This window comes from Mandrillus leucophaeus, unplaced genomic scaffold (assembly GCF_000951045.1).
Source record: "Mandrillus leucophaeus isolate KB7577 unplaced genomic scaffold, Mleu.le_1.0 Scaffold129, whole genome shotgun sequence".
Classification (NCBI taxonomy): domain Eukaryota; kingdom Metazoa; phylum Chordata; class Mammalia; order Primates; family Cercopithecidae; genus Mandrillus; species Mandrillus leucophaeus.
Genome location: NW_012101243.1, coordinates 2,036,196 through 2,060,439, shown reverse-complemented (window position 1 = coordinate 2,060,439; position 24,244 = coordinate 2,036,196). Strand labels below are relative to the sequence as shown.

The 24,244-nt window shown below is 40.2% G+C and overlaps 1 protein-coding gene across 3 annotated transcripts in view; it reads right to left on the bottom strand.

Moving 5' to 3' along the window:
* TRPC4AP (transient receptor potential cation channel, subfamily C, member 4 associated protein) overlaps positions 1–24,244 on the bottom strand; it is a 77,387-nt gene that overhangs the window by 31,682 nt on the left and 21,461 nt on the right. For all 3 annotated transcript variants that reach the window (XM_011972414.1, XM_011972415.1, XM_011972416.1), the window contains 4 exons: positions 20,139–20,196; positions 17,563–17,618; positions 12,493–12,621; positions 7,137–7,344 (listed from right to left, as the gene is read on the bottom strand). In XM_011972414.1, the coding sequence (XP_011827804.1) occupies positions 7,137–7,344; positions 12,493–12,621; positions 17,563–17,618; positions 20,139–20,196 (451 nt within the window). The remainder of the gene's footprint in view (positions 1–7,136; positions 7,345–12,492; positions 12,622–17,562; positions 17,619–20,138; positions 20,197–24,244) is intronic.

Sequence of the window (24,244 nt, the reverse complement as noted above, 5' to 3'; positions counted from 1 at the left end):
CAAGAGTGATAATCTACACACACACACACACACACACACACACTGTACTCAGTGTGGGCAAGAGTGATACTCTATCTACACACACACACACACACACACACACACACACGCACCCTCCCTATAAATTACTGAGTGGCTATGACGTTTGACCTTACTTATACTACATTAAGGTTCCTCAAAAAGTCAAACATAAAATTACCGTATGACCCAGCATATTTCACTCCTATATATATACCCCAAAGAACTGAAAACAGGTGTGCACACAAATATGTGTACACACACGTTCATAGCAGCACTATAAGATGAAAACATCCCAAATGTCCGCTAACTGAAGGGATAAACAGACTGTGATATCTACATATGATGAGTATTATTCAGCCATATAAAGGAATGAAGTACTGACATGATACAACATGAATGAACCTCAAAAACATTATGCCAAGTGAAAGAAACCAGATTCAGAAGGCCATATGCTATATGATTCTGTTCACAGTCATACACGGCATTAACGCTGTTGCGGTCAATGACAGACCATGTAGAAGACGGTGGTCCAATCAGATTATAATACTGTATTTTTACTATAACTTTTTTCTATGTTTAGATACACAAATACCATTATGGTACAACTGCCTACAGTATGTAGTACAGAAACATGCTGTACAGGTTTGCAGCCTAAGTGTATCATGGGCCACACCAGCTAGGTTTGTGCAAGTACACCCTATGACATTCACACAATGACAAAATTGCCTCACTGCATTTCTCAGAAGGATAGAGATTGCTAAGTGACACATGACTGTATATGAAGTAATCTGAATAGGTAAATCCACAGAGAAAAAAGCAGAACGGCGGTTGCCAGCGGTTGGGGAGAAGGGGTAATGGGAAGTAGCTGCTTAATGTGTACGGGGTTTCCTTTTGGGGTGATGAAAATGTGCAACTGGATAGACGTGGTAGCTGCACAACACTGTAAATTTATGGAATGCCACTGAGTTGTTCACTTTAAAATGGCTAATTTTATGTTACGTGACTTCTATCTCCATAAAATAATTATGCAGAAATAGATATCTGTTTGAGATACCTTTTTTTTTTTTTTTTAAACGTATCAGCCTGGCAAATATAAAAAAGTTTGATAACGCTCTGTACTGGGAAGGCTACAGGCAACAGGGTGGGAAGATGAACAAGTAATTTCTTTGGAAGGTGAATTTGTCAACATATCGATTTCCATTAATGAAGGACTAATTAAATTATGGTATGCCCATATAATAAAATACTATATAATTACAAAAAGGAATCATATAATTCTATATATGCTAGAGTATAATTTTTGGCAAGGTAAGTTTAATAAAAAGAGACAGAGCAGTGCTTATTTTATATTACCTATTTACATTACCATCTGTACAAACAGGAAGGAGTCAGTCTCTCTCTCTCCCTCTTTGCCCCATCCACGACGGGACATGGATAGAATATCTCTGGAGGGACGTTTAAGAAACTGGTAAAAAGTTACCACAGGGAGGGGGACAAACTCTCTGCTGTACTTTTTGTACCATTTTTAAAAAATCTTAGGTGTATATTATTTTTTCTAAAAACAAATAAATAGGCTGGGTGTGGTGACTCACGCCTGTAATCCCAGCACTTTGGGAGGTCGAGGTGGGCGGATCACCAGAGGTTGGGAGTTCAAGACCAGCCTGGCCAACATGGCGAAACCCCATTTCCACTAAAAATACAAAAAAATTAGTGGGGTGTGGTGGCACATGCCTGTAGTCCCAGCTACTTGGGAGGCTGAGGCACAAGAATCGCTTGAACCAGAAAGCGGAGGATGCAGTAAGCCAAGATTGTGCCCAGCCTGGGCGACACAGCCAGACTCAGTCTCAAAATAAAACAAAACAAAGCAAAAAAAAACAAAAAAGAAATAAAAAGAATTTGTATTCTACATGAAAATCTTCACAAAGCTGGATTTTTATTCTTATACTTCTGTTCTCAGCAAAAGTAGCTCCCGCTGCTTGACCTGCTCCTCTCAGGACAGCAAGTAGGAGCTAGTCTTCCCCATTCCTGCACACTGAACACACTCCTCCAGATGGGAAGTGCCCAGCACTCAGGGCTATAAGTCAGACTTCCCACCCAAGATTCTTGAGCTGTTATGAGTCACTCACCTCCTGAAAAGCTAACGAAAGCTACAGACTGTCTCCCTGGAAAGAAATTCGCTGGACCAATCATACCTAGCAACTCATACACAATCTCATGGGCTGACACCCCAGCATATCCAGTCCTTGTAATTCTCACAGCTTTAGCAGTAGCTACCACACCTGGCTGGTTAATGGTAAACTGACAACTAAATCACTCACAACTGGGAATTTCTGCAGAAGCAGGCCTCTTCTCCCCTCTCACTGCTGAAACATCAGTATTCCCCACACACTCCGGTAGTCTCCCCTCCTGCTTTCCAGCTTCACGTGCTGCATAATTCAGCCCCTCTCAGCTAAGTGTCACTTATAAATTGACAATTATCTAGCCTATAGCTTCATTTGCATCTCTGCTAAAAATCTTGAAAGACGTCACTTTCCCCCAGAAGGAAACCAGTTGTTCTCTTCTGAATCGACAGAAGGAACAACTGGTAGTTCTGAGAATCCCAAAAAGGACTCAAAAAATAATGATTTATGCGATCTTCCTGGAGGTCAGATAATTTACATTAGATAATTACATGTAAATTATCTGACCTCCAGGAAGATCGCATAAATCATTATTTTTGCTGGGCAAGAAAATGACCTCACAGCCACAGTTTATTAAAAACAAAATGAAAACTTTTTGGCAACATCCTACATATTTCAGCTTTCCATACAGTTATGGACTGTATCCCTCCAGCCCCTGCAAATTCATATATTGAAGCTCTAGCCCCAAATATGACTGCGTTTTGAGACAGGCCCTTTAGGGAGTGTGGTCGTGTGATGGTTAATTTTAGCTGTCAATTTGACTATACTGTGGGATGCCAACGTGGCTGGCATAGCACTGTTTCCGGGCGTGTCTGTGACGGTGATTCCAGAAGAGATTGGTGTATGAGTCTGTGAACTAAGGGAAAATCTGCCCTCAATGTGGGCAGGCACCATCCAATTGGCAGGGGAGCAGTGGGAGGCGATGGAGGAAAACCAAAAGGGATTCTCCCCCTTCTGGAGCGGGAAGTTTTTCTCCTACTGCTCTTGGATATCAGACTCCAGGATCTTAGGCTTTTGGTCTCTGAGACTCGCACCAGCAGTCTCCGGGGTCCTCCAGCCAGGGAGCTACACCATCAGCTTTCCTGGTTCTAAGTTTTCTGGACTTGGACTGAGCCATGCTAACGGCTTCTCAGGTTCTCCAGCTTGCAGACGGCTTCTATTTTATTTATTTATTTTTGGAGATGGAGTTTTACTCGTTGCTCAGGCTGTAGTGCAATGGCGCAATCTCAGCTCACTGCAACCTCCGCCTCCTGGGTTCAAGTAATTCTCCTGCCTCAGCCTTGCAAGCAGCTGGGAGTACCGGCGTGTCACCACGACTGACTAATTTTTGTTGCAGATGGCTCATCATGGGACTCCTCCGCCTCTGTGATCATGTGAGCCAATTCCCCTAACAAATCTCCCCTCATAAATCCTACTGCTTCTGTCTCCAGATCTGGAGACTGCTGCCTAATACAGGGAGGTAATTAAGGTTAAATGAGGTTACAAGTGTGGGGCCCTAAACGGAGAGGACTGGTGTCCTTTTAAGAAGAGGAAGAGACACCAGAGATCTCTGTCTCTCCTCACAGACGCAGAGGAAAAGTCATATGTGGATACAACAAAAACGTGGCCTTCTACAAGCCAGGAAGAAAGGCCTCACCAGGAACCAATCCTGACAGCACCTTGATCTTGGACTTCTAGTCTCCAGAACCGTGAGAAAAATAAATGTCCGTTAGTTAAGTCACCTAGTCTATGGTATCTTGTTATGGCAGCTCAAGCTGACTGACACACACATCTGAGATAAAGGCATTCGCTACTGGAGTGCAATTCAAGAATGACAACATTCAGAGGACTAAGACTTTTCTCACCCACTCATGATTTAATTATGTCCACTGGCTTGGCCTTCCCAGGGCATTCGAATGGAGAAAATCATGTGGGTAAGGGAATGGAGTAGGAATTACCGTCAGAGTCAGGAGTCAGACCCTGCACAACCTCATGTGTGGAACCTACAACATTTAAGCTTTATTCCAAAAGCTACAAGCAGAATCACATATAGACTGTCTACTACGTTAGTCACACAGGTATGAAACTGAATCTAGATATTTTAGAGAGACTTAAAAAAAAAAAACCTCCCAAATAAAAAAACAAAAACAAAAACTGAGCTTTGGGTTCTCAGTTAATCAAAAAAGCGCAGCTAACCAGAACAGTTCATTCCTCAAGAATAATGGGTAATGCTGGTTTTACTTAGTTTACAAATAGGCATATGAAGGCAATCAGTACTAACAGGATCAAAATCATCTGCCAGAATAGATTCCTTAAATGGGAAACTAAAAGGTGCAAGTTACTTAGTGCCTCGGCACACACAGGTATCCCATACAGAACCGTTCTAGCCCTCGGTTTCCTCACATGTGCAATGGGGATACTAATCTCTATTCCACAGGGCACTTGAAGGATTAAATAAAATCACTTATAGGTAAAGCAGTTAGCTCAGTGTTTGCCATGCATCAGGAGCTTAGCAAATACTACCTTTTGTCAATGTATACGGAGGTGTTCTGAGGTATAATTCAGTTATAATGAAAGTCACATATTTTTTTAAAAAGGCAATTTCCTAAAATGAGAACTCCCCGCAAATCATAAAGGAGTGGGAAGAAAACTGTACACAGTCCAAGGAAGACCTTGTGTCTACGGACACAGGAGGAAAAGCAAACCTGAAGAGATAATAAACAAACTGTGGTCAGAATCCACAAACCTCTACCTTTACATATGACTACAACATGTAAAATTATATTCCCTAATAACCTACAAAGTATAGTTATGACCACCTCGTATTCCTAACTAAAACTAGACAATAACAGAGTGAATGGCGGGCTCATATTCAGCCTCAGGAGACGAGGCTGCTCTGAAGCACCTGACAACTCTGCAGAGCCAGCCTGGGGAATGCACACAACTGGACTTCAGAAACAAAGAACTGTTTTCAGAGCATGATTAGGGTTACCTCTGGATGGTTGTGGTTTTCCGCTGCTGCTTTTTAATGATGCATTTGTATTATTTTACCTTGTTTACTTGGTGTACCCTAAGGTACACCAAAGGCTTTTGTATGAACAACATTTCTAGCCTGTTAACACTGAAAAACTAGCTTTTAAGACACAAGTTTCAGTTCAAATATGAATTATCTACACTCTTATGGCCAAAACACATATATGCCAGTTTCTCCAAAATCTGTGTAGGCAACATTTTAGAAAGAATACAGTTCTTTTGCTACTGAACAGAAATAGGTGGGGTAGGTTGGTTAGAATAGTGTTTTGTTTTTAAAGTAATATATTTACACGGTTCTAAAATCAAACAATATATGAACGTATACAGTAAGAAGTCCCACTCCCACTGCTACTACCTTCCCTTACCAGCTACTTCCTATTAACAACCACTTTAGGTTTCTTGTGTATCCTTTCAGTTTCTTTAGGCATACCATATGTGAGCAAACGTATGGTCTTATTCTCCCCCAACTTAATACAAAAACTATCATATCATACACACTGTTCTGTATTTTCCTCTTTATCATTAATATATCTTGGAGATTTTTCTATAGCAGTACATAGAGATCTTCATTTTTTCAAAGCTACATAATTTTCCATTGTATAAATATTGAATACATTAAGCAGTCTAGTGTTAATGAACATCTGGGTTGTTTTCAGTCTTTTGTTATTACAATGTTGCAATGAATAATAATTTTTTTTTTTTTTTTTGAGACGGAGTCTAACTCTGTTGCCCAGGTTGAAGTGCAATGGTGCGATCTGGGCTCACAGCAACCTCCGCCTCCTGGGTTCAAGCAATTATCCTGCCTCAGCCTTCCGAGTAGCTGGGACTACAGGCATGCACCATCACACCCAGGTAATTTTTATATTTCTAGTAGAAACGGGGTTTTGACATGTTGGCCAGGCTGGTCTCAAACTCTCAACCTCAAGTGATCCTCCTGCCTCAGCCTCCCAAAGTGCTGGGATTACAGGCGTGAGCCACCGTGCCCCGCCTTAATGAATAATCTTGTACAGTAGTCCTCCCTTAGCCAAGACCCCCACAGTGGATACCTGAAATGGCAGATAGCACCAAACCCTATATATACTATGTTTTTTCTTATATACATACATAACTATGATAAAGCTTAATTTATAAATTAGGTACACTAAGAGATTAACAACAATAACTAATGATAAAACAGGACAATTATAACAAGATGCCGTAATAAGAGCTATATGAATGTGGTCTCTCTCTGGAATTTTCCAGTTAATATTTCGGATTGCAGTTGAACGGGTAACTAAAACCACAACATGAAACTGCATACAAGAAGGGACTAGTGTCTATACATCATTATCTATAAAATGAAGGCCCAGGAGAGACTTAGTAGATCAAAAAGTATATGCATTTGTAATTCTGATAAAAAGTAGTTCTTAACTTTTTTTGTGGTTCTGAACCCATTAACAAATCTAATGAAAGGTATGGAACTTGGTTCCCAAAATAATGAACAGATACACAAAATTTACATACTAGGAGCCTTCGCATGGATCCATCTCTAGAGATATTAAAAAGGGGTGCCAGGTGTGGTGGCTCACACCTGTAATCCTAGCACTTTGGAAGGATGAGGTGGGTGGATCACTTGAGCCCAGGAGGTCAAGACCAGCCTGGGCAACATGGCAAAATCCCATCTCTACAAAAAATACAAAGATTAGCCCAGTGTGGTGGCACCTGCCTACAGTCAAAGCTACTCGGGTGGCTGAGGTGGGAGGATCACCTGAGCCCGGGGAGGTCAAGGCTGCAGTGAGCCATGATTGTGCCACTGCATTCCTGCCTGGGTGACACAGTGAGCTCCCATCTCAAAAAAAAAAAAGAAATAAGAAAAAAAGTTAGATGATTTAGGAAAGGCCTCAGAGCTATAATCTCAAAATTCTGAGAACTTGGAGACTTTACCTTGATTGATTTCAGCTGCAGAAGGCCCCAAACTCAAGCTCTTCTTCTGTTGAGCATTTTTGGCAAGAAGCGTGTGCTTGTCATCGTTCCCTGTATCCATCTCTGAAATGGTGACAGCCAGAATCCGGCAGAAATTAGCGAGCTGCTGCTGATCGAAATTGGATACTAAGGAACTCAGATTGGGGACTTCATCTAGTCGGATCATTTCCTACAGAAGACAAAAATGAAACAATCTCCATGCTCAATTCACTCAAGAGATTGGATGTGCCTCTCTTTTGCATCCCCCTAAATATGGGGCTCAGTGGCTAGATCACTTAGGTTCCTATCCCAGCTCTGTAACTTGCAGTTTCGAAACCTTAGTTAAGTTATAAAAACCTTTCGAGTCTTTGCTTGTTCATCTGTAAAACGGGACTAATCTGCCTCATGGGATTAGTCTGAGAACTAAATTTACCTTTTGATCACCACTGTTTTCACTTGTTCTTGTGGTATATTTTGCCTACTTTTTTAAAAAATGGAAATGCCTACCACTCAAGTTTTGCAAATCATAAATTACCATTCTTACTACAGATTTTCTTCTTAAAAAAATAAAACACTTCAAATACAGCTAAAGGCCTCTGTGTATTCCCTATCCAGTCGCATTTTCCTATCTCCTCGCAGAAGTAGCCATTATTTTGAACTTTGTGTTTATTATTCCCATGCATATTTTTATACTTACAAATATTTCCACTAAAATACATGGTACTGCTCTGCATGCAGTGTGAATGATACCATACTATACCTTATTTTTCATCCAACATTTTTAAGTTTATCTACACTGATACAAGCAGCTGATTCAATCACTTCCCACCGTTTTACCTCACAGTTTAATCATTTCTCTTTTCTTTAATAGACAGGGTCTCACTCTGTTGCTCAAGCTAGAGTGCAGTAGTGTCATCATAGCTTACTACAGACTCAAATTCCTAGGCCCAAGCAATCCTCCCACCTCAGCTTCCCAAGTAGCTAGGACTACAGGTGCGTGCCATTACACCTGGCTAATATTTTAATACTTCTTCTTTTTTTTTTTTTTGAGATGTCATCTCAATCTGTCGCCCAGGTTGGAGTGCAGTGGCGCGATCCTGGCTCACTGCAAACTCTACCTCCCGGGTTCAAGCAATTCTCCTGCCTCAGCCTCCCAAGTAGCAGGGACTACAGGTGCCCACCACCACGCCTGGCTAATTTTTGTATTTTTTAGTAGAGGTGGGATTTCACCATGTTGACCAGGCTGGTCTTGAACTCCGGACCTCAGGTGATCCATCCGCCTTGGCCTCCCAAAGTGCTGGGATCACAGGCATGAGCCACTGCGCCCGGCCAGCACTTCATTTTTACAGAGAAAGTGTCTCACTATTGTTGCCCAGGCTGGAACTCCCGGACTCAAGCAATCCTCCCACCTTGGCCTCCTAAAGTGCTGACATTACAGGCGTGAGCCACTGTGCCTGACCCTTTCTTCTTGTAACACGTATTTAGGTAAACTACAGTTTTTCACCATTAAACAGTGTTGCAATGAACATTCCTACAGGTACTCTCTGTGTACACATATGTGACCATTTATCCAGAGTGAGAGCAAGAACTGTCTTTTTCTTGACTTTACTAGAAATATTTCCAAAACATTTAAATTAAGTTTAATATTTGCTGTAAATTTTTAATAAATACCCTATAGCTGTTATATTTTAATAAATATCCTATATATTGTTTCTAAGTTTTCCTTCCATTGCTTTTATTAGGAATGATAATTTCATGGAATGCCTTATGTTATTTGGTTCTATTCTCATTTATTACTCCTTAAAATCTGTAAATGTCATGTATTACATGAGCTTTTCTCATTTTGAACCATCCTTGTGCTACTCAGGTAACACCTGCTATCCTTTATTCCACTAATTTACTTCCACTGGATTGGGTGTTTCTCTCACTGCACAGATCACATGAACTTTTAACAATCTGTTCCTGCATCTATTTCCCAAACAATCTGACCATACTTTGACGAAGGCATATATCCTACTCTTTCTCCTGAGACTCAATGTACAGGACCTGGTAGCAACGGTATCAGTGAATGTGCCCGAAACAAGTGCATGATTCCTAGAAGCTCTCATGAATCCCACACTCCCCTCTATTTCTAGTAATGGAGGAAGACAGGAATTTGCTGTGTAGGGGGCATTGGGGAATGGCTGCTTCCACCTTTCCTTTTCCCTAGTACAAAACAAATGTCAGCTACTGCTATTATTGGCAACTGTAACTTTCAGCTCACCAGTTCCTCTAGCCCTAACTCAGTAAATGGGTCCCAAAACAGGTCCTACCACCCCCAGCGCACTTCTTACGGTTGTTTTAAATTTTAAGATTTTTTTTTTTTAAGGCAGAGTCTCGCTGTGATGCCCAGGCTGGAGTACAATGGCACAATCTCTGCTCACTGCAACCTCTACCTCATGGGTTCAAGCAATTTTTCTGCCCAGCCTCCCAAGTAGCTGGGACTACAGGCATGCACCACCATGCCTGGCTAATTTTTGTATATTTTTTGTACAGACATGGTTTCACCATATTGGCCAGGCTGGTCTCCTGACCTCAAGTGATCTGCCCACCTCGGCCTCCCAAAGTGCTGGGATTACAGGCATGAGCCACCGTGGCCAGCCAAGAATTCTTATGTTTTAATTTTTGATACATACAACACATATTATGCAGCATAACAAAATGACTAGCTGTGTGTGCCTTTCCTATTGCATCTCTCTGCCTCTGGGAACCACTATCATTAATTATTATTGCCTTGCCATTTAAAAACTAGTTTTATCAATAAACAATTTGCTTTTTTGAGCTTTATGAAAATGATATGCTACCTACAGTGTTCTGCAACTGGCTTCTACCACCCGATTATTTCAATTCCTCAGCTATGTTGTTGCTTATGGCAACAGTTCATTCTTCTACTATATAATATTCCACTGTGTGAAGAAAGTACATTCATCCCTTCTCCTATTGATGGATGAGAGACTTGGTTTCAGTGTTTTGTTCTGAAACAATGAAGCTACAAATGTTCTTATGTGTTTCTTGATGCACAGGTGGAGAAGTTTTGCTGGGGCAGTGGCTTCCAAACTTTTTAGCTATCACCAGGAATGACCACTAGTAAACATACACATGGGAATGTATATATAAATGTCAAACAAAAACTTATTCAAATAATACCCTTCCACAATACAGTTTACTCTTTTCTATCTGACTGACAGACCCGATGGATTGATTTCACAACCTTCTGGGTTTCAATCCTAAGAATCACTGTTCTAGGACTGAGCTTCCTCACAAGTGTGCCCAGGCACAGATTATAGGTGATTCACGGCAAAATACTGATGCCTCAGCCCTCAGGGCAAAGCTTCCCTAGGTGCTGGGGCACAACGTATGTGGCTGTTCAACTACAAAACAAAAAAGAGAATATTCTGCTGATAAACATTTATCAGTAGTATGCAAGTGTTTCCACTGATACATATACTCACCAACATTTGCCCACTCTCCCCCTCACTATGGTATTGATGTGCATTTCCTTGATTGCCAGTGAAGTTACGCATCTTCTCTTTTATATTTATGGACCATTTCTTTCTCATCTGTGAAATGCTTGTTCATAACACTGCCCATTTGTCTACTGGGCTATTTGTCTTTTTCATGCTGATTTGTAAGAATTCTTTTTTTTTTTTTTTTTTTTGGAGAGGGAGTCTTACTCTGTTGCCTAGTCTGGAGTGCAGTGACACAATCTTGGCTCACTGCAACCTCTGCCTCCCAGGTTCAAGCAATTCTCGTGCCTTAGCCTCCCAAGTAGCTGGGATGACAGGTGTGCGCCACCACGCCTGGCTAATTTTTGTATTTTTTAGTGGACACTGAGACTGGGTTTCACCATGATGGCCAGGCTGGTCTTAAACTCCTAACCTCAAGTGATCTGCCTGCCTCAGCCTCCCAAAGTATTGGAATTACAGGCATGAGCCACCACACCTGGCCTGTAAGAATTCTTCATAAATTCTGAATACAAATCCTTTGTTGGTTACCTGAATTGCAAATGTCTTTTCCCAGTTTACGGTGTTTCCACTTTCTTTATGGTGTCTACCCCCTTTCAAACTACACCAAGATACCCATAATGTTTGGTAGAACATGTCACCATTTTGGGGTACACAAAAAAGAACGAGAGGGAGTGAGAGGCAAGTGGGAAAAGTCATGAAGGAGCAATTCTAGACTCCTATGCTGAGACTGCTAAGGAGTCTGGAGTTTCTACTCTGGAGGCCCCCTTTCACACACTGGCTGGAACACACAATTACTGGAATAACAACAAAGCCTTTTATTAAAGGGCACAAAGGGTCTGTCTGGGGCCTGCACACATCTCCAATGTGTTCCTGCAGACAATAGGCCACTTGTGCTGGGCAACGACAAGCAAGGCCTGGCGAAAGCACAGCAAGAAGAAATGAAAGCTGGGGTCACCACAGTGCACGTGAACACCTACTTCCCTGCAACAGCAACCTCTAGGAGGCTGCTCAACAGGAAGAGAAAGAAATCTGCCTACCAGCAAACAACATGAAGGCTCAGGACAGATTAGGACTGAGGAGGGAGCTCCAGATCCTAACAAGCATTACACCAAAAATGTAACACAGTGAGTCTCTAACAGAGGTCTATGAATGTATTTTTGGGTACCTGTGAATTCTTGAAATTTTTAATTTAGTTTTCATTTTGATCATAGTTTTTTTAAAAAAAGTTGTGGGTCATCTGATTATCAACCTTATGACCAAGTGGCAGGATTTCAGAGCTCCCATTTGTCTCCTACTGTGCTGGTGCCAATTAACCAACTTTAATTGTTGAAGACTAATGAGAAACGATAGAGGCAGACTTCATAAGTGAAAGTCAAACATTACTACCAAGGGGAACATATCCCTTGGTAGTAATGAATGAAGGCTTCACAGCAGTTCACATAGCGGTAGAGAAAAGTGGTAAGAGAATGGAGTCACTGCACAGCATACAGTAGCACAGACATGCTACAAAGAACTTGCCCCATGGTAATGAGTGAGGGGCAATTTGATTCCAGCAAAGTAACATGCGGCATCACACTACATTCACAGAGTCAATCTGAAGTTCTGAGTTTTAGAATTAGTTTGCTTTCAATGTATATGTTTGTTTAGGTTTTACAGTCATGAAAGAACCACTAGTATAAGGGGTAATCCAGGTTTACACTTGAATATATCTAAGTAACACAAGACATAATTTAACACTTTCTTTTAAAAAAGCTTTGTATATTATTCAGGTTTGAGAATCCAATGGTCTGAGACACCCTTCCCCATCTGGTCAGCTGGAGGACACAGCTCACCTTTTTAACACCCAAAATATCTTCAATGAGGGTTGCTGTTTGTAAGAATGTCTTCTTACTTGTCATCAGTGTAAACAGGAAGATCACAAAGTCATTCTTTTCTGCCAAACGCTTTGTAACTCCCTCCGTCTGTCACAAGAAGAAAAGGCAGAATAAGTTGTAAGTACAAAATAAATTATGAAGAGCAAGGTATCCTTTACCGACAGTGAAAAGCAATTTCACCTCTGAAAACTGGCATGAGTCAACAAAACGGGAACGGCACGACTTAACTGTGGGAAACATTCGTTAACTCCCCAGCCATGGAAGAAAAAAGCCTCCTGACATTCAGGCTACACAAGGGGAGCCCACTTGTGAGAACATAACACAATGAGATGGTATTTCCTAAGATAACTTATCTCAGAGTTCTGAAGGCCATTCTTAAATCTGAAATCCAACAGTGCCGAAGCATGGACTTAAGAGTCAGACCCATGTTCTAATTCCAGCCATGTGATCCTGAGCATATCACTTCTCACCTCTGGAACTCCATTTTTTCATCAGTAAAATGATCATCTTAAAAATCTTTGAGGCCAGGCACGGTGGCTCACACCTGTAATCCCAGCACTTTGAGAGGCCAAGGTGGGGAGATCACTTGAGGCCAGGAGTTCGAGACCAGCCTGGCCAATGTGGCAAAACCCTGTCTCTAATAAAAATACAAATATTAGCTGGGTGTGGTAATGCACGCCTGTAGCCCTAGCTACTCGGGAGGCTGAGGTAAAAGGATCACTTGAGCCCAGGAGGTGGAGGTCGCAGTGAGCCGAGATGAGGCAAACGCACTCTAGCCTGGGCAACAGACCGAAACCCTGACTCAAAACAAACAAAAAACCCAACAACAACAACAACAACAACAACAACAAAACCCCCAAGGAGTATGAAGGAAGTAAGGAAACTAGCTGGTTAAAGACCTTAAAACTTAGGTTCAAGAGTTTGGACTGAAAACTGCAGTACTGTCAAGTGCAGTGGCTCACACCTGTAATCCCAGGTACCCAGGAGGCTGAGGTGAGAGGACAGCTTGAGGCCAGGAGGGTGAGGCCGCAGTGAGCTACAATCTCACCACTGCATTCCAGCATGGGGACAGAGTGAAACCTTCTCTCTAAAAATAAAGAAACTGCAATACTGCTAGCTTACACACACACACCTCCCACCCCTACTGCCTTAAGGCAACTAGAGCTTAGTGGCTTTAATATTTCTTTTTTTTTTTCAGCCTCTAAACTGAAAAAATTCCAAGGCTTACTGCAATAAACTTGACCTCTCCCTAAAAAGTATAATCAAGTGTACAGACACACACAGTTTGGTAAATGGGAACCCCAAGTTAGGAAGCATTTCAGAATCAGTGAAATGAGGTATGTCACAGCAAATTTAATTTTCTTTCAATTTTAGAGACAGGGTCTCACTCTGTTGCCCAGGCTGAGGCCATGACTATTTACAAGTACGAATATAGCTCACTGAAGCCTCAATCACCTGGGCTCAAGCGAGCCCCCCATCCTCAGCCTCCCAAATTGCCAGATCCCCCCACCTCAGGCTCCTGAATCACTGGGACTACAGGCGTGCACCACCACACCTGGCCAATTTAATTTTCAAAGTGAAGGCATCAATAAAGATGTGCCAAGTATATAAATCTTCAACGATCCCATTAAATAGGACACTAAAGAAAGCAATCTGTCTGTACTGATACATCTCTGTTCTTCAGTTGTAGCACTGACACATTAAAAAAAAAAAAAAAAGAGAGAGAGAAAAAAAAAAAGGTTGTATTCCCAAACTATATACAGTACCTATACTGGCTACGAGATGTGAAACAGGACTGACTCTACTTTTACTAAGACAAGCAAAAGTTCTGGAAGATCCAAAGAAACAGAACAAAAAGAGAAATAAATTTATCACTTTCTCTCTATCTCCAGGCTGTCAAATACATAATCCTGCTGCTCTAACTAGCTACCCTTCACTACCCACCTTTCTCCTCTCTTCAATTTATCAAAGTACCACTCTTTTTACAGACTGGCTAAAATGACTCCTCTTGGAAAGCCTTCCTAAGTCAAGACTGGCCACCCAAAAGGCCATCACAATCCTTCCTTTCCTCTACATCACAAGTTCTTAACTGAGGCCAAAAAGCACTAAAACGATATATAAAATGTTGCATGCAACTACTGGGGAGAGTTTTTTCCATATAATATTCATCATAGGTTTTTTTTTTTTAAGACAGGGTCTCACTCTATAGCCCAGGCTGAGTGAGTGCACTGGCACAATCATGGCTCACTGCAGCCCTGACCTCTCAGGCTCATGCAATCCTCCCACCTTAGCCTCCTGAGCAGCTGGGACTATAGGTATACAACACCACATCCCGCCAGTTTTTTATTTTTTTGTAGAGACAGGTTCTCGCTATGTTGCCCAGGCTAGTCTTGAACTCCTGGACACACACGATCCTCCTGCCTCAGGCTATCAAAGTGTTGAGATTATAGGTGTGAGCCACTGCGCCCAGCCTAATCATAAGCTCTTGACCTAGTATTTGTCAAGTATCTAAACAAGGAGCTACAAATTAGCATTCGGTAGGCCAAGCTTTTTCTGACGAGCAGTACTGGGTTTTTTTTATATTTTATTTTTTAAGAGAGTCTCATTCTGTCACCCAGGCTGGAGTGGAGTGGTACGATCTCAGCTCACTGCAACCTCTGTCTCCTGGGTTCAAGTGATTCTCCTGCCTCAGCCTCCCAAGTAGCTGGGACTACAGGCATGCACCACCATGCCCGGCTAATTTTTGTGTTTTTAGTACAGATGGGGTTTCACCATGTTGGCCAGGGTGGTCTGGAACTCCTGACTTCAGGTGATCCACCCACCTCAGCCTCCCAAATTGCTGGGATTACAGGTGAGAGCCACCATGCCCAGTCAACAGTACTTTTTAAACTTTTGAATTCAAACATCTTTAGATAGCACACCCTTGCTCCAGTTTAGTCACAGTTTACACAAGTCCCCTCTCCAACACCAGCAATTCCAAACATTTCCTGTTTTCTGCCTGATCCCTGGAGGCATTGGTGTTTGAAATCCTAAGAGCCCCAATTTCTCTATGTAACATGGAATTCAGCCAGATAGCATATAATTGGACCATATCATCCCATGTTGCTTAAAATTTTTTTTTAATTTTATTTAAAAATACTTTTAGTTGATACATAATAAAGGTACATAATTTCAGGAAGCATATAATTTAATACATTCATAGAATTTATAAAGATCAAATCAATGTACTTGGGATAGCCATCAGCTTAAATACTTGTCTTTTATGTTAAGAACCATTCAAATTCTCTTCTAGCTGTTTTGAAATGTAAAACAGATTATTATAAACTAAGTCACCCTTACTGATTTATCCTAACACTAGGTCTTATTTATCAACCCATATACTTGTACCCATTAATCAACTTCTCTTCATACTTTTTTTTAACTTAACTGTTTTATTGGAATGTCACTGATTAACAATAGGTATCATGATTTTAAAACAGCCTCATAAAACTACTGACTATATGCAAGTTGCCAATGATAGAGTCATTATTTTATACACTGTCTTCTTCTATAAGGACAATTTCTTTTTGGTTGTAAGAATTGTGCATTTCCTGAACAATTTGTTTTTTATCTTATAGATCTCCCTGTGCCTATCTCTGTCATTAGCTATACATGGCTACTGAGCACTTGAAAGGTGGCCAGGCCAAACTGAGATGTGCTCTGGTGTTCAAATGAGAAGGAAAAAAAAAACCATTGGATTTTGAGAGCTTAATACCAAAAAAAGTAAGTATCTCATTAATAATCATTACGTTAGAATGACAATATTCTCGATACACTGTGTTAAATAAAATTTATCATTAAAATTAGCTTCACTATTTCTTCCTACTTTTTTCTTTAAAAAAATGTGGCTACGAGGAAATTTAAAATAACCCAAGTGGCTTGCATTATATTTCAATTTTACAGCACTACTATACATACTGAATTACATAAGTTTTCAAACAGATTCCTCTATTTGTGTTGGCTGCTAAGAAGCTTGAAGCCAAATTTGTGCCCATCCATAATACAGATGATTTTATGGTCTTCATTTTTACATCAGCCCAATTCCTGGCTACATGTTATGTCCCCACCCTTGTTTTATTTATCTTCTTCTTTCTTACCCACTTCTAAGTTCGTGATCTTGGTAGATTTTGCATACACCCACAAGATGCCAGAAATCTCATTTTGAATGAGGCAAGAAATGAAATGGAGCTCAGTGTTTCTTTTTTAATTCCACAGCATACAGGGTTCACATCTATAACACTTGTCTCATTCTGCCATGTATTATGATTCACGGTTTACATAGTTTATCTTAAGTTTCTAAAAGGTACTGTGTCTTATAAAAACTAACATTTATATATTGTTTTACAAAGTGTTTTCACATCTACTATCTCAGTTCTCACAATAAATCTATGATGTTAATATGACTGCTAACTGCACTCTATTGGTAAGAAGCTACGGCTTGGGAGGTGTACTAAGCCAAGGGCCAGAACACAAAATCAGGTCCTAACACTAAGTGCCATCCTCTTTTGTTCCTACTAAATTGCTTCCTTTATTCACCATTCTTCCTGGCTCAATGGTCAACCTAGTAGAGAGTCCTGCTCAATAAATTGGGGCGGGGGGGGGGACCCTTCTGGTTCTCATTTTGTTTTCTAACAAGGAAAATGAAGAAATAGGCATAATGGAGTTAAAATGAGTCTTAAAGGTGACAGTCTGCCAAAGCTTGTCATCTTTTGACAAGTGTTCAGTTTCTACTCAGACAGCTCCAAGCTCCAAGGCCAAAGGAGTTTACTACCTGCTGCAGCAGTTCTGGCTCTTAACAACTGCTACAAAATTCTGCCTCCCTATAATTTCTACCAGTTAGTCCTGATTTTCAGGCACACATAAAATAAGCCCGATTCCCCCACTATCTGAAGACAGCTCTCACATCTGCCACCCCACCCGAATATTCCCATCTTAACCCTTGCAGATCTGGTAGGGAGATACACGGAGCCCTAATGGCAGGGTACTTACACAGACACAGGTATTATACAGGATACTCAAGCAGTCCTTGGACATTTCATCACTTACTGAAAGTTAAAGGGTAATGACTGGTTATTTTTCTCATTGAAAAGATAGTACAACGGTTACATTTTTTTTCAGCATAAGAACTGTTATAACCCCCTCCAAGATGATGATTTTTCTTTTAATATACTCCTTCCAGTCCCTGTCTACCAAAGATTTTCATAGTGTCCATCAGAATCTATAAGCCCATTTGCATATTGCTTTTGGTTTGATACAGCAGTTGTTTTCTTATTATGCCCCAAAGTCTTCATAATTTCAACCTGTTGTTATGCCATCATTTAATAAAGCCATTTTCCCTTAATGTCTTGCTTAGGATATATCTACGATTTGGGGTTTTTTTTTTTGGCTATTTAAATAGACCACAAATAAGCAACTTAATACGTATGTGTATCCTTTTAATGCTTGTATTAAACTGGTTCCTCAAGATACATTTTCAAAAGCAGAACTACTAGAATCTAAAGCATAAGCATTTTGTTCTGTTCATATGTTTTGGTTTTTTAAAGATGAGGTCTTACTCTGTCACTCAGGGGCAAGATCACAGCTCACTGTAGTCTCGAACTCCTAGGCTCAAGCAATTCTCCCTCCTTGCCCTCCCGAGTGGCTAGGACTGCATGCGCGCGCATCACGCCTGGCTAAAAGTTGAAAGTATAAGCATCTCAATTGCTCTTGTTATAAATTTCCATTGAAAGTTCTATTAGCAACAAACAAATATACCATTTTTATCAGACTCACTAACCCAGCATTTCTTTTTTTATTGCTGTTATCTGTATTGGGCAAATGGCTTTTAATGTCTGATCTATTACTAATTCTAATAAAAAACCTACTACTTCCCTGTGAGCAGGAACAGGAAAGCAGCATAAAAAGGAAACTTAATTTTCATAAGCCCAAAACCAAGAGATGATGAAACTGAGTATGAACCATGGACAAAGTGTTTTATTTGGCACTGCTTCTATTTTTAAAAACTGTTTCCATTTGCTCCTAAGCTGCCAGGAATGCTAAAATGCTAGGTCTCCTTCTCAGATCCCAATGGGCAGCCCCACTAAGCTAGCCTGACTAGACGGGTTGCCTCACATAATCCTGAGACAATGTAGACCCTCCGCATCCCTTATCACCACCTTTCAACCTACTGGGGCTCTGTGATTGATTTATTTAACGACTTCAGAGCAGGGTAAAACACTGCTCTGTATGTCTCACTATATATCTCACTATTTCTAGATCCTCCACTTTTAAAAGGAAATAGGATTCACTCATTCATCAAGTATTATTCAGCATCAACTCTAGAGCAGATACAGTGGTGAGGGAAAAAAAAGTCTCAGCCTTCATGGAACCTATAAATCTAGTGGGAGGAAGAAAGACTAAACAAGTGCACCAACAAATAATTACAATATGCTACTTGCTATAAGGGTAGATAGAGAACATGAAAGATCAAGTTAGACAGAATACACAGCTGAGACATTAAAAATGAATATAAATCCTCTTAACCACTACTGCATGCACAAATGAGGCCTTATATAGTGTATAGGACCCCTAATAGGTTAGGGGTAAAAAAAAAAACAACATCTTTTAAATTAAAAAAATGTAAAGCTGGTAGGAGGGCATTCACCAAACATTAACTGAAGTCATCTCTGGCTTTTAACGCCAGAGTATTTTAACGCTTTTTTATTTTAAATTAAATACTGAAGCTGGGTGTCATGCCTGTAATCCCAGCACTTGGGAGGCTGAGGTGGGCAGATCACTTGAGGTCAGGAGTTCGAGACCAGCCTGGCCAACATGGTGAATCCCCATCTCTACTAAAAAAAAGAAACAAAAAACAAAAATTAGCCAGGCATGGTGGCGGGCGCCTGTAATCCCAGCTACTTGAGAGGCTGAGGCAGGAAAATCACTTGAGCTTGGGAGGTGGAGGTTGCAGTGAGCCAAGATCATGTCACTGCACTCCAGCCTGGGCAACAGAGCCAGATTCTGTCTCAAAAAAAAAAAAAAAAAAAAAAAAATTGTATACCTAAAAAGAATATTTGTAACATGTGTAAGTCATAAAAAATAATAATAGAATATTACCCATATATCTACCGCTCAGCTTAAGAAATAGTGCATACTAAAACACTCTTGACTTCTTACCATTCACACTCTAGTAATGACTGAACTTTTTACAAAGAGCATATATCACCTTTCTAACAAAAAACAGGTTTTTAAAAAATAAAACAGAGTGATCTTACCAGGTTATTGCTTACTCTTTCAGCTAGTTATATATGAGAACTAAGAATTTCCCAAGGAAACATAGAAGCTAGATCACAGGACTATCAAAAGTACAAAGATGTATTCTTTTAACCCAGATCTGAATTTCTACGTAGTACAGAATGAATAAAGATAGTTGCTTAGCTGGGGGAGGAGAGAGCAACCTGTAGCTGAAGGTAAGACATGTCCTCAGTATTAAGAGTCAGGAAGGGAAGGAAGAAGGCAGCTGCTGGGAACTGCCACCATAATGGCACGTTGGAAAACAAGGACCAGCAGCTAACAGGTATACTTACTTTTCAGTTTCTGTCCCCGGATAGAGATCGTAGGCCTCATAAGAATTTCTACAAGAAGCTATAAAAAGAATTAGATAAAATCTTCAAAATTAATTCAAAGCATAACTTATAAAATGATTTTGCCATAACCATTCATTGCCCATATATCTGTCACAGTATTACAAGACCCTTTTGTTCCAGGAGGCAGTAAGGTTCAGTAAAAGGAACACTGCAGCAAGTCAGGAGACCCAGGTTCTAGTTCCAGCTTGGCCGCCTACTTGCCCTTCTCCGGGCCTCAGTTTTCTCATTTTTGAAAAGAAGTATTTTAGAGTAAGTAATCTCTGTGATCTAATGTGGCTTTAATTTCTGAAAAGCTGCAGAACATTATTACTATGATTCTTCTGTTTAAAGCATATTTGTAAGTGTAAGTTTATTTAAAAAGGTCTCAGAAGATACACCATCAATTGTTAACACTGATTTCTATAGGGTTGGGTATGCATGTATTTTTTATTTTACATACTTTTAATACAACTTTGCACAAACTGTTTAAAATAAGCATGAATTTAAAAATTCATTCTATGGAGAGAAAGGATAGTTGATAAAAGGGTCAATCCATTAGAAAGATAACAACTACAAACACATATGTACCTAACAACAGAGCCCAAAAATACATGAACCAAAAGCTGGCAGAAATGAAGCAAAGAGATAATTCAAAAATAAAAGTTGGACACTTCAATAACTCTGCTTTCAATAATAGACAACTAGGCAGACTAGCAAAGAACTAGAAGACTTGAACACAATGAACACACACATTCTAACAGACATGTACAGAACACTCCATGCAGCCGGAACAGAACATACATTCTACTCGAGTGGACACGAAACATTCTCCAGGACGGATCATATTTCAGGCCACTAAACAAGCCTCAATAAATGTAAAAGCACTGAAATCATATACAGTATGTTGTCTGGCCACAATGGAATGAAATCAAAAAGAAATTTGGGAAATTCATGAATTATGTGGATAATTTAAAAAACCCATCCTAAATAATAATGAGCCAAAGAAGAAATCATAAGGGGAAGTATAAAGTATCCAAGATGGATGAAGACACCAAAACTTACGATGTAGCTAATGGAGTGCTCAGAGGAAAATTTATAGCTGTAAATGCCTACATTAAAAGAAAATTCCTTTTTTTTTTTTTTTTTTTGAGATAGTCTTTCTCTGTCTCCCAGGCTAGAGTGCAATAGCCCGATCTTGGCTCACTGCAACCTCCGCCTCCTGGGTTCAAGCGATTACCCTGCCTCAGCCTCCAGAGCAAAAGGAATTACAGGTGCCCACCACCACTCCTGGCTACGTTGTGTATTTTTAGTAGAGACGAGGTTTTGCCATATTGGCCAGGCTGGTCTCGAACTCCTGACCTCAGGTGATCCGCCCACCTTGGCCTCCCAAAGTGCTGGGATTACAGGCGTGAGCCACTGCACCCGGCCAAATAAAATTGTTTCTAATCAATAACCTAATCTTCTGCCTTAAGACACTGGAAAAAGAGCAGACTAAACCCAAAGCAAGCAAAAGGGAGAATAAGAGTTGAAACAAATGAAACACAGAACAGAAAATAACAGAAAATGAACAAAACCAAAAGCCAGCTCTTTGAAAAGACTGGCAAATTCTTAGCTAGACCAACCAAGAAAAAAGGAGAGAGGATACAGATTACTATACTCAGAAATAAAGGAGAGGGCATTACCACCAACCTTACGGCAACAAAAGTCATTATAAGGAACTACTATGAACAACTGTATGCCAACAAATTAGAAAACCTAAACGAAATGGACACATTCCTAGAAAGACATAAAACTATAAAAACTGACTTAAGAAGAAACAGAGGCTGAGCATGGTTGTTCCTGCTTGTAATCCCAACACTTTGGGTAGCTGAGGTGGGAGGACTGATTGAAGCCAGAAGATTGAGATCACCCTGGCCAACATAGCAAGACCCCATGTCTCTACAAATAAAATAAATTAGCTGGGTGTGGTGGTATGCCTATAGTTCCAGCTACTCGGGAGACTGAGGCAGGAGGATTACTTGACCCCAGAAGATTGAGGTTGCAGTGAGCTATGATCATGCCAATGCACTCCAGCCTGGATGGAAGGGCGAGACTCCATCTGTTTAAAAAAAATAAAGACGACGAAACAGAATATCTGAATAGCCCTAGAGCAAGTAAAGTGATTGACCTAGTGATTAAAAAAAAACAAAACAAAACAACAACAACAACAACACCACTACCCACAAAGAAAAACCCTGGACATGATGCCTCCACTGGTGAACAACACAAGACATTTAAAGAATCACCAATTCTTCCCAAACTCTTCCAAAAAACAGAAGAGGAGGAAACATTTCCCAACTCACTCTTTGAGGCCAGTATTACCCTGATACCAAAACCAAAGACATAACAAGAAAACTACAGATGAGTATCTCTTATGCATATATACACAAAAATTCTGAAAACCCTAGCAAACAAAATCCAGACACATATAAAAAGGATTATAGTCCACGCATGGTGGCTTACACCTATAATCCCAGCACTTTGATAGGTCAAGGCAGGAGGATTACTTAAGCCCAAGAGTATGAGACCAGCCTGGGCAACATAGTGAGACCTTGTCTCTACAAAAATTAAAACAAAAAATTAACCAAGCATGGTAGCATGCACCTGTAGTCCCAGCTACTCAGGAGGCTGAGATGGGGGGATCACTTGAGCCCAGGAGAAGCTGCAGTGAGCTGTGCTCATACCACTGCATTCCAGCCTGGGTAACAGAGAGACCCTGTCTCAAAAAAAAAAAAAAAAAAAAAGGATTATACACCATGACGAAGTGGAATTTATCCCAGGAATGTAAAGTTGGTTCAACATATGAAAATCAATATAATACACCATATCAATAGAATAAGGGACAAAAGTCAAAAGCCACACAGTCATCTCAACAGATGCAGAAAAAGCATCTGGAAAAAACCCAACACACTTTCATGATAAAAACAATCAACAACGAATAGAAGACAACTTCTTCAGCCTGATAAAGGGCTTTTATTAAAATACCCACAGCTAGTATCATGCTTAACAGTGAAGACTAAATGCTTTCCCATTAAGATGAGGAAAAAGACAAAGACGTCCACTCTCGCTACTTCAGTTTAACATTGTATTGAGTGTTCTACGGCAATTAGGGAAAAATAAAAAAAGAAATTAATGGCACCCAAATTGGAAAGGAATAAGTAAAACTAATTATTTACAGATGTCATAATCTAGAATATAGAAAATTCCTAAGGAATTCACTAAAAAAACGATTAGAGCCAATAAGCAAGAGTTCAGCAAGATTTCACGATATGTGATCAATATACATAAATCAACTGTATTTCTACAATTGTAGCAAGAAGCAATTCAAAACTGGAATTATGAAAGCAATTCCATTTAAAAGAGCATCAAAAACAGTAAAGACACTTAGAAATAAGTTTAACAAGTGCAAGACTTGTACAACAAAACATTTTTAAAGAAATTAAAGACAATAAAAAAATGGAAAGCTATCTTGTGGTTCATGGATCAGAATATATAATATTAAGATGATAATACTCCCTAAATTGACCTACAAATTCAATGCAATCACTATCAAAATCTCAGCTGGCTTCTTTGCAGAAATTGGCAAGCTGATCCTGAAATTCACATGCAAATACAAGAGATGCATAACAGCCAAAACAATCTTGATCTATAAATACAAAAATAAACCCCTGTGTCTATACGATCAGTTGATTTTTGACAAGGTTGCCAAGACAATTCAATAATGAAAGAGTAGTTTTTTCAGTAAGTGGTGCTGTGACAACTGGATAGTCACATGCAAAATAATGAAACTGGACCCCTGCCTCACATGATAAACAAAAATCAATGCAAATGGATCAAAGATCTAAATGTAAGATAAAAAATATAAAATTCTTGGCCGGGCGCGGTGGCTCAAGCCTGTAATCCCAGCACTTTGGGAGGCCGAGACGGGCGGATCACGAGTTCAGGAGATCGAGACCATCCTGGCTAACACGGTGAAACCCCGTCTCTACTAAAATACAAAAAAAATTAGCCGGGCGAGGTGGCGGGCG